Below are 11,914 nucleotides of genomic sequence, written 5' to 3' on the forward strand. Positions count from 1 at the left end.
TACATCATGACCGGATCCATAAGAGATGATACTGTGGCAACCACCTTTCTTTCTTATAGAATTAGTTGGCAACAATGAATGATCAATGGCACAGAGAAATGCATCCCATCAATCCAAGGTGAGCTTATTGATCTTGCTTTGCCTAGAATTTTCAATTAGAGATTCAGAAGATATCTAAATAGTGTCATATCATTATCATTCACCAGGCCCCAAAGTGGAAGTCATTAATTGAAGATCTCAATTATGAGAATGAACCAAGAAACATCCATAAGAGATACACCATGGCAATTACCTTTCTTATAGTATTAGTTGGCAACAGTGACTAATGAATGGCTCAGAGACATGCATCCCATCAATCCGAGGTCGGCTTATTAATCAATTACCAAGATATCTAAATGATACCACATCAATTACCATTCACCAATCGAATCACTTTGAGGCCCTGCAGCCATAAAATTCAGATCACCATAACCATCGACCATGTGAACCAAATGCAGAAGACACGAATTGAAGATCTCAATTATGAGATTGAACCACGTCCATGCCTGAGAACAAGGACTGCAGGTCTGTACACACCACTCACAGGAAAACTACAAACCCCCTGATCAAAGAGAAACCAAAAGGTAGGATAAGTGGGAACAGGTTATAGTTCACATGTCCAGGGGTTGGAATCCAAGAAGACAGAAACTAAACAAAATGGTATCAGTCTGTCCATCTAAATTAATTATCCTTCTCTACTCATCTATGTACCAAGGCACCTCTCAGACAGCCAGCTGCTTCTGCTGGACTCTTCCTCTGTCAAGCAGCAGTGCAACCTTGGGGGAGCAGGGGGTGACTCCAACAGATACATCTCCCTCTGAAGAACAGAGCAGTAGGAATGGAAGATGTCAGGGCTTACATTCAGCTCGAAGCCCATGCCAAACAAGAAATCCACTTCCAGATAGTTCATCTCCATCAGGGTTATCCCTCCCACCTTCGCAAAATATGCATTGTTGTAATATCTACAAAGACAAACAAGAAACATATATAATAAATAACTGGATTGGAGATATGCAATTAAAATTAACATATGTGAAGTCATTGTTTGGCTCTGTCGGCTTTGATAATGATAGAAATTACTAGTGTTAGGTATGTACAACGAGCATGCCAGACAACATGCCACTGAATTAAATATGAACCAAATATAATTATATCGATCGATGAATAAGACCGGAATGTGATAATTTACCAGGAGAATCACATGACTGCCAATGTAAGTATTCATATCTAATCTTGGAGTTGAAATTATTAACTGTTGTTTCCTATCCAATGTCGCATCCTGCAATAGTTGGAAAATGGGTCTTCAAGAGCTACAAGGTGTGCTGTTATGAGCTTGAGTTATTTCTATGCGAAGACTTTGTAAATGTTAAAATAATTGGGATGACCTCTTTACATTGAAACAAGTAACAGCAACTTGAAGATATAATAGTCTGCCGATCATTGTCAAGAAGTCACCATAGGATGTACATATCCACATGCCAGTGGTCATAAAATATAAAAGCATCCCTCTTCTCCTCTTTTTCCTTTTTCATGCATCTAATGTGCGAACGATCGGTTCTTTTGCAGTTAAAGGGGACGATCAAAACACACCAAACCTCCAACAAATGGACTTAGCACTACTTTAATATGCCATCGATGTCCATGTCAGCCATCGACTAACTTTGATGATTTGTTTAGTCTACCTTCCCAATTATGATTAATCTCTAGTTGCAGACTCTACATCAGAGAATAAGAACACAGTGACTGTTCAGATAAAACGACAGGCAAAACTTTTAATTGCAATTTGGGTCCACATTCATTTGTGGCTGGATGGATTAACAGTGGAACCACCAACCCAACTGGATGTGCTCTTTGTTCTATGGCCATGGAAGCTAAATGGTCCCTACCTAGCTACAACAAGAACCAATTTTGGTTGAGAGATTACGATACTAGCCTCCATATATGGAGTTGGAGTGATGCAAGAATTCCTTTGAAGACACGCTCACCTCATTCTTAGTTGGCAGGTGGACAAAAAGGAGTGGAGAGGGCTCACGGAAGCCATCGATGGGACCTAAACACCTGGCCGAATATTCTCAAAACTCCCTCCTCCCTCCCTCTCTAAAGAATTGAGAGGAAATTAAAAGCGTTCTGAGGAGCTGGTAAGACTGCTTGTTTGCGTGTGCGCAACTTGGAAGGGATCTGACGTCTAAGTAACCCCTCCAAACCCCAAACAAACAGAAGAAGAAGAAGAAGAATCGCAATAAAATGATCACTACTTGATTCCAAGAAATAGGAGCAACAAAAGATAACACAACATAGAAGAGAATTAGCATTACAGAAAAAAAAGAAAAAGATCACAATTCTAATGGGATTCTTGAAAGATATATATCAAGAATCGAGGATCAAGAAACTAAGAACTCTAAGTGATCTAAAAGAATTGTGAAGAAGGAACAACACAAGAAGTGGTAGCCGGTAGACAGTATTATTGGTCGTGCTATTGGTGCTACAAACTTACATGTCGTCCATGAACTTGACGGCGGTGAGGACGGAGGTGATGATGAAGCGGTGGACGTTGAGGGAGTCGATGGAGACGGAGGGGTGGCGGAGCGTGAAGCGGTCGAGGTAGATGTAGGCGACGACGTAGCATGCAGGGCTGCAGTTGGCGTAGCGGAAGATGCGCTCGAGGTAGCTGCGCACCGAGATGGCGGGCTTCGAGAGGCCGTGGAAGGCCGAGGCCCGGTCGTGGAGGGCTGGACGCCGCTGGCTGGCGTCGTTCCGCTCCGCCACCCTCTGGAGGAGAGAGGAGACGATTGAGACCACTCTCGGGATGGCATGGGCTTCCTCCTCCACCACCTTGGCCATTGGGGTAGTCTCTTTAGGGGGAGGGGGTGGGGGTGGTATGGGGGGGAGAGCTAAAATTAATAAAGATTGTAGAGATAGAGGAGGGAAGATAAATAGATGCGGGGAGATGGGGAGGAGTTCGCCAAGAGGAGGGAGAGTAATTTACCAAATAAACAGAGGGGGAGGGTTAACAAGATAGGCTTGGTTATTCATTAGTTGTCTTGTGTGACTTGGATTCCAATTGTAGCGTCGTTTGGTTTGGAAAGAGTGACTGAGAGATTGAGTTGATGAGATCATGGTACAGAGAGAGAGAGAGAGAGATTCGTATGGCACTTCATAATTATAAATTTTAGGAAAGAATTTAATACAAGGATAGTCATTATTAACTTTGAAAGAATTGGTACGGGGCTAGAGCTGTGTTAGGACTCAGGACAGCCGGGAATTAGCTGGTTTATTTATTCCTGAGATGTTTAGTTTACAACAAAAATCAAAATTAAAATAGAAATTAAAATAATTTAAAATTTAAAAATAAAATGATCAAATTTTTTAAAATATTTAATTCATAATCAAAATTAAAAATAAAATTAAAATAAAAAATTAAATTCATAAAAGAGGATAGGGATTGAGTTTTACATAGATTGAGTCACTCTCATTCCATCTTGAAATCAAAATCAAAATGAGATTCTTTCTAATCAAACAGTTGGAATGAGAATCATCTATTTCGATTCTGAATATGTATATTGAATGATTCAGTATTTCATATTTTACATATAGATAGAGTTCATTCTAATAAAATAATATTTATTTATTATGTAAAAAAAAAAAGAAGACTATGACCGATGATGAAAAGAAAATGTGAGTAACATAATGTGAAGTCATTAAGACTAAATAAGTGGCCACGTATCTAACCTCATCATGTACCATCTAATTGACATACCATGATGTTATGATTCTTTCACTTTTGGTGACAGATTGCTGATATATGCTTAGGACGACCTTTAAAAAGGGCGGCATGAGGTTTGATTCGCATGAACATGCGCATTAGAAAATATGTTATTTTGATGTGGAAATTCAAATTACAAAGTAAATGATATTAAATTGAAAATTTTTTGATTTGTTCTATTCCTACCGAGTCTATTTCCACTAATTTAAGAGATTGTCAAAAAATGTGCACTTACAAATCAATGAAACCTGCCGGTGAGAATTAGACTATATATAGAAATGAAGATAATGGATTCTATATACAAGACCAAGTAGATCAACAATCATAACTCACATGATTTAGGGGAAGATCTTTGTAGTTCTGAAACTGCCAAGAATCACACGAAGAGTGCACTACCAATATCAGTCATTTCACATGCGCGCCAGGCAAACTAACAAATAATGTGTTCAATTAAAATGTTTACAACTGTCTTAACTTTACTAAGTAATTGCTGAGTTAATTATTAATATAGCCAGGTGAGAAAAATAGGTCACAATGATTATTGAGACAAAGTTTTCGACTAGCTGGGATTTGGATTTGCACCCCTGTCAAGCACATGTACATAAAAATCTCAATCCTATTAGGTCAGCTGATATAAACATAATATGATTCATGATATCAACTAATACGATATAAATATACCGACCGATATTTTTTAACCACTTCTTTAATTTTTAAAACTGATTTTCAATTAATAAATTTTAAAATTAACATCTAAACATAAATTTTAATTCTGAACTTATCAAATCAGTTGAGATTTTGATATCTCAACCTAAAGGTATCGTCCGAGATCTCAGAACATCTCGATTCTCTCAAGATGTTCCAGCTTCGTTACCGCACCGGTCGAGATCAACTGAGATTTCCATTCATCTCAGTGTTGGTCACTCGTCAGGATACATTAGATTTAAAAAGCCTGAGTCAAATTAATTGCGTTTCGGTTGCTTGTTACTCCATTGCGAGCATGTGAACTAAAATCCTTATAGGAACACCCAAAGGCAAACTGTCTCAAATATTTAAAGTCTTCAAAGCAGGTCTAACTTCACAAATGAACTAAAATCCTTTTAGGAACACCCTAAGGCAAACTGGCAGATATATTTGAAGTCTTCAAAGCAGGTTTAACTTCACTATTGAAGTAATTGTGAAGTCACTGACTAAGATCTGCGGGTAGGAATATCCCAAACTCAGTGACTACTATGAAGGTGGTTGTGTTTTGGTTACTTGGGTAGCCAACATTGTTGCATTTTATTAATTCTCTTGCCAACCAAACAAAGATGAAATCATAAAAAGGGAGGCGTTGATGATATATATATATATCCAAAGTCCATCCTACTTCCTCTCCTCTCACGGGGGTTGTTTTAAAAGTTGGGACTTGCAGGTAATTTCAACACAAGAAGCAATGGAATGGAATGGAAGGGAAAGTGAATGGGACGACTTTACAGCACAACGATCAGTCTGTCATTCCGCCTTAACCTGCTGGCAACGCACGGAGTCTTGATGCGTTGCCCGCTCCAAGACCCCATTGACCACCATCAGCAAATAAAAAAAAATATCACACCAAATGCATGCCCATCATTTATTAATCTATTTACTTGAAACACCACATTGGAACCAAATTTTCAGTAATGATAATTTTTTTAAATATATATATATATTACACTAAATTCCCATCATTTAGAATCAATTTACTTAAACGCCATGTTGGAAGCAAGTTTTGAGTAATGATACCACCACCAAGCAACGAGATCCCCTTAAACCATTGCCAACCAGGACGAGTCGGGCTGGATAAAGTCATTTTTTTACTATGGTCCTAAATTAAAAATATTTAAAAATATAGAGCATGTTTTAATTTTTAATCCGAGGAGCTTGGTAGACAAGAAGCTACCTTGCCAAGTAATTCTTTTCCAAATACTTTGTCAAGGACTTAACAACTACCAAGGAATGTTCATTACCAACAAGTAAGCATATTCAACAATGATTCTTATGACACAGTTATAGCAAAACATAGCATGCCGAAACCAAAAAATATATATCCTTATGAAATAAAATATACTTCTAAATTTGTTTAAAAAGTTGAATTTAAAATAATATTTTATTTTTTTAAACATAAAAGAGATCGTGCCTAGAATAATTAAGTTAAGTCTATCGATAGTGTATACCGTTGGGATGTTTGATTTGCGATTGAAATCGAAATTGGAATAAGAATTGGAATAGATTAGAATCAGAATCAGAATGGCCAAATCCCTTAAGGCGTATAGTTATCAAAATTGGAATTGAAATGAAAATGAAAAATTGAATTCTTAAGGAAGTGTAGGGATTGAGTTTTAAGTAGATTGGATCATTTCCATTCCATTCTGAAATTAGAATTGAAATCAAAATAGAATTTCTTGCAACCAAACAATTAGAATGAGAATCATCCATTCTCATTCTGATTCCAGATCCCAACTCCTTCCAATCAAACACCTTTCGTATATATCAGCATCCAAAATCCATCCTAAAATAAATAAAAAAATAATATTTTATTTGAAGTGAATAACAAACATGCATAACTATCATTATAACAAAATAGCAACTCAACAATAGTTACTAATTAGTTTTTTATTATTAATATCCATACTGCCAAGGGAGACTTGGAATGGGCGGTTATTTTTAATGGTGTTCTGGAGATAGTTTTTACAATCAAAGAATTAAATAAGGAAAGTTATCGGAGCGGGGCATGGTGGTGATTTGTCATGATGAGGGAGGGTGCTTGTTAGAAGGACGGACGGCGGAACCAGCTGTCTTAGCTGGAGACCTGGTAGTATGAAATCCATGGAGAGGAGGAGGGCATATTCTTTCTCGGCTCTCATCTAACAAAAGCACGTGACGCGCAATGCACGAATCATGTCATGTGGTCTCCATGTGCATGATGTCTTTCTCGTCCTCATGGTGGCCACAAATCTCGGCACCGCTACGAGGTTCCTCCAAATTAGCTACTAGTTTGAACAAATGATCAATAACCTCAATTTCGTTGTCACCTTGGACACAAGCAAAGATGTAATCGGGTTGGGTCCAAACTAGATCCCAGTCCTAACTATCTTAAATTACATGATACAGTTGCAATTTAGGTTTATATTTCTTACATTTCTTAAATTACATGATATAGTTACATGATATATTTCTTTTGTCTTTTTTTTTTTGAGAAAATTAACTGAGAGAGTATAATTGTGCTCAATAACTTCACAAGTGTTTTTTTCCTAATATTTTCTGCAAACATTTTTTTTTGTTTTAGTTACAATCTCCTAAGACTATCAATTCGATAATAAAGTGCTTCCGTACATGGTATCACTTCTGTTTTTTAATGATTTTAAGTAGTTAACCGAATAGGAACAAGTGAGCATTATCATCTAAAGAGGGCATGGATATGATTTTCTCCAAATTAATAATTTATATTTAAATTCAAAAAGGAGCAGTATATTTTTTTGAGAAAAATATGAAATGTAAATTGAAGTGAGTATATCAAATATTTATATAATGGGTATATATATAATTGGATTATTCAAAATGAAATTTTGATAATAATCAAGAGATCTTTCAAGCCCTCATACATTTTTTTTTTCTTTTTGTAGCATGGGGTCTCTCTCTCTCACACACACATGCAAACGCATGCACGCATTGATTTCTTTTGGAAAGACATGTACCATATACGTGCTAATTATTAATATGTATGTATATATGTATGTGCGCGTGCGCATGTACATCCAAGCAGATGTAGATGTATGTGCGCACAAATTATTGCTTATTGGGTACTAGTTTTAGTTTCTACATTCTACACATCCAAACTAACCCAACGAGTTGTTTTTTTTATTCATTACTAATTGGAAAATGTTTTGGTTCGAGCTTAGTTATCAATAATTTATCAAGTAAGCCCTGCGAATCCCTCGCTAATTACCTTCCCTGCGACTCAAACAACTCCATCTGTTGTTTATTGCCGTCTTAGCTTTCAAACATGGGTGATAAAAAGAACTCTAAAGTCATGCAACCCAACCAAGCTGATATACTTGTCATTCGCATGAGTGATGTCATCCGTACGCGGCAGTTGCCTCGTAGCTTGGTTGTAATATGGGACAAGACAGCCGAGCCTAGACAAAGCCTATCGGATATGAGACACTTGGGGTTGTCCATGGCCTGTGGATGACACCAACATTATCACTAGCTTCCAAGTAAGACGTGTCAGTGTCGTCCAAGAGGAAGTCTCGTTGCCAATGGGCGTCATGGAGGTTTTCCGGCAATACGGTAGAAGCCAAAGCAATTTGGTTTTGCTTCTGCTTTAGTTGCTCGTCAGTGTATCAGTGGGAGTGTATCGCACACCCTTTTCGATCATGTCCAACTAATTATAGAGCAGGCATTTTAAATATCATCGTATCTCTCCAATGTGGAGTGTGGATTTTGGCTATATCCAAACGAAATCTAGTCTTTATTTGGAGTGTACGTCTCAGTAGGCAGTTTGGCTAAGTGGCATGATTCAAGAAACTTGTGGCTTGTGGGACTAATTGGTGCAAACCTACTGTATGAAGGCATATTTGCACATTAATGATGAGAAGAGAAACGTATCAAAATGTACACGGAATACTTGTCGAGACGGTAGAGGAGAAAAAGGATAATGATATAAAATAATTCTTTTTTTGGGTGACTGGTTAAACACTTATATTCGAAATATGCTCATCTACAAGGGAACATACATGATCTACCTTGTAGGTACCATGCAGTCTTGCAATATTCATGATGTCTCAACTCACATGCTTTTGTATCCACCTAGCATGCACTTGAGTAGCTGCAAATTCAAGTATGTGCAAGATAAATTATATTAATGGCACATTTAATTTATGATTGGAATCAGAATGCATTATGGTAGAAATTAAAATGGTTACATCTCACGACGTATTTGGCTTGTGATTAAAATCAAAATCGAAATCAATTTTAAAAACTAAAGGAGAGTATAGATTAGATTTTGAAAGATTGGAATATTTCTGTAAAATTGAAATAGAAATAAAATATTTTCCAATCAAACAGCTAAAATAAAAATCACTAATTTTCATTCTTATTTTAAAATCTAATTTTCACCAACCAAATATGTCCTCAAATATATATATGTACTGCAATTTTGCACCAACAAATAATATACTAGAAGAAACAATCAACGACACTCTTTAGAGGACCATCTCCTAAAATTTGATTGTATGCCTTTCTACATGTAAAAATTTAGTAAAATTTAATTTTTGATCATCATGGCAAGCAAGCAAGATCATCCTCCAAATAGAAAGGATGCGTGACCATGAAGAGATCCAAAAAATTAACATAGTATATTCTACGTAACAGCTCAAGACTTTTAGAATACCAAAATTTATTTTCACAAAAGTGTCAGCATCTTGAAAGATGTGAGATTTAGGAAGCAATTGCCTCAGCCATCATCACACTCTTCTCTCTTTACTTGTTTACCAGAAAGATAGGATGATTGGTCATAACCACATAAAACATGCCTTTAGAGACTTTGAATCTTCTAATTGATATCATTAGACTTTATCATAAAAACAGATATTATATTAGGTCAAGATCCGCACACTAAATGGTCACTCATCTAGATGACTTAACCAACCAAGAAAGCAAAGGGGTAAATTAATCAAAATGGCCATTAACTTTCCACGGCTCATTTATACAATGCCGTATAGCATGTGAGGTGCCGCGTCCAAAACCCAGGATTATTCAACATGATCCGTAAAACTGGATTAAACAATTCACTTTCTTACTCAACAAGCAAAATAATAACCATAGATGACGTTGAACAGGAGCACAATAAGAATGCTGCACCTATAAAACAACGGCATTACCTGTACATATGTTAGTGTAGATCACATTGGAACCGCATAAAAAATTGATGAACTAAATGGGCTGTCTCAAACACACAATGTTGCCAGGTTGATCCTCCTCAGTCCCCCATCGAATACAGCTAATGATAACAAGATATATATATATATATGTGTGTGTGTGTGTGTGTGTGTGTGTCAATTTGCAAACGCCATGTTTTAGAGGAAAGTGAAAGGATGTGATTTCTTCCACCCCATGGTTTTGCAAACGCCATGACAATTTGCAAGCCACAAGTTTCCCTCCAATATGCAGATCCTCCAATTAGGACCCTCTCAGTCTTGGATCTATTTTCACAATTAAATCTAATTACATGCCTTCCCTCATGCATGTCAGTAGCCAGGATTTCCCCAACAGCGCAACCAACTTAAGCGAAGCTGTCCAGAATTTCGAAACAATAATAGATAGAAAAAAAAGACAAGCAGCAAGATAGGCACTCCTGCAGCCGGTGCAACTCAGGTTATGAGAGCTATTCAATGCCCAGCTAAGCCCCACACCATCATGTTCCTCACCTCTAAGAAGAAAGACAGCTTTACTGATGTTGTAAATGAAATATTTGACAACCTGGTCATATAGCAAAAAAACATGCTTGAATTAATAGGACTCTGATCCAATGCGTGATCCTTCTACATGATCATTTAACTGCAGTGCAGCTCCTAGCAACAAGTGACCAAACCGGTGTATAAAATCGTGAAGCACACAAACTGCGTCACTGGCAAGCTCCATTTTAACCTGCAATATTCCAGATATTCTATGTGCAGAGCAATGACCCACAAGCACATTTGTGCCCCTACTTCAAATCATATAGGGGCAGAAAAGAATCTTTAGTAACATGCAGGGACATGAGCTGTTTCTTTGAGACAGATTTTAGACAAACCAACAAGCATCTTGGTCTCAATAATTCCTCATGTACTCATCTTTTGCCATGCTCAATTGCCCTGACAGTATCTGCTAAACAATGACTTGTATTCCTCTTCTTCATGGCATCCTCTCATTCGAAGGGCATCCATCAACATGTTAACACTAGCAAAGTCATTGTGCCTCTTACAGAGTGCTAGGAGGTTTTCTATGTTTGTGGGATTTGGTCTCCAGTTATTTACTCCATATGATGCAGCCTCTTTGATACACAATAATGCCTCAGAAGTTTGTTCCTCCTTAATGTAGCCTTCTGCAAGGATCTCCCATGTGATTGGTTTTGGCTTTCCACCTTTTTCTGAAAATCTGTCAAGTACATTCTTAGCCTTACCAACCAGCCCTTCTCTGGCATACGAACCCAACAGAATATTGCAGATCCTGGGATCATAGCTTGATGTCATGGAAAGCCATTCTCCATAGATCATTTCAGCTCCATCAACATCCCCTAGCCTAATCAAAGAAGAAAGCATTAACTGGTAACCCATATTCAGGATGCTAGGGAAACTTGACTTGTACCAGTTCCAGATCCGATAGACTTCCTCTTTCTTTCCTATTCTGCTATAAAGTCCAATAAGGTAATGAAAAGATGCTCGATCCCTGCCCGTCACTCTAATTTCAGCATCCTTTAAGCAACTTTGTGCCTTCTCAGTATTGCCTAGTCTAATATACATGGTAGCAAGTGTGGTATAAGTGGTCCAATTAGCAATGACGCCATTGTCTGAAGTCATCATCCCTACCACTCTTTCCATGTCCTCTGTATCTCCCATAGCCGCACAGTTTGTTATCCAGATATTGTAAGAGCATATGTCAAATGAAACGTTCTTCTCCTTCATCTCATTAATGATCTTATTAACTTTCTCATGTTCTCCAACATTCATATAGAGAGTCATCAACACATTGAAAAATAGTGCTTCAGTTGTGTATCCTTTGTTTCTCATTACCTCCACAATATCCTCTGCCTTCTCTTTCATCTTTGCTCGGCCGTAAACATTTAGAAGAGCACCATATGCACGCCTGTCTTTGAAGGTATCAGGAAGCTTTGAGAAGTGTTCTTCAGCATGCGAAATGCCATGTACTTTGGCAATCAGATCCAACTGGATTGCCATGTCACTAGATGTAAATGTAAATCGTTCTCCTTGAGCAGTCATCCAATCATAAACCTGCGAAAATGCAAATGAGAATAAACATAAGTGCCTATGACAGATGCATCAAACTGCCAGTCCGAAGATTAAACAGAAAGTAGGTCAAATGAATAAACTA

The 11,914-nt window shown here is 37.5% G+C and overlaps 2 protein-coding genes across 2 annotated transcripts; both read right to left on the minus strand.

The window, feature by feature from the left end:
• Window positions 1-277: 277 nt before the first annotated feature.
• On the minus strand, window positions 278-2,938 carry LOC105043772 (cyclin-P4-1). Its single transcript, XM_010921465.4, has 2 exons — window positions 2,534-2,938; window positions 278-1,001 (listed from the first exon to the last, which is right to left on the minus strand). The coding sequence occupies exons 1-2, from the start codon at window positions 2,878-2,880 to the stop codon at window positions 743-745; spliced, it is 606 nt and encodes a 201-aa protein (XP_010919767.1). The 5' UTR covers window positions 2,881-2,938; the 3' UTR covers window positions 278-742.
• A 7,316-nt stretch (window positions 2,939-10,254) lies between these two features.
• Window positions 10,255-11,815, minus strand: LOC140857146 (pentatricopeptide repeat-containing protein At1g02150-like). Its single transcript, XM_073255618.1, has one exon. The coding sequence runs from the start codon at window positions 11,800-11,802 to the stop codon at window positions 10,669-10,671; it is 1,134 nt and encodes a 377-aa protein (XP_073111719.1). The 5' UTR covers window positions 11,803-11,815; the 3' UTR covers window positions 10,255-10,668.
• Between the last annotated feature and the right edge of the window lie 99 nt (window positions 11,816-11,914).

This window comes from Elaeis guineensis, chromosome 4, assembly GCF_000442705.2.
Source record: "Elaeis guineensis isolate ETL-2024a chromosome 4, EG11, whole genome shotgun sequence".
Lineage (NCBI taxonomy): Eukaryota > Viridiplantae > Streptophyta > Magnoliopsida > Arecales > Arecaceae > Elaeis > Elaeis guineensis.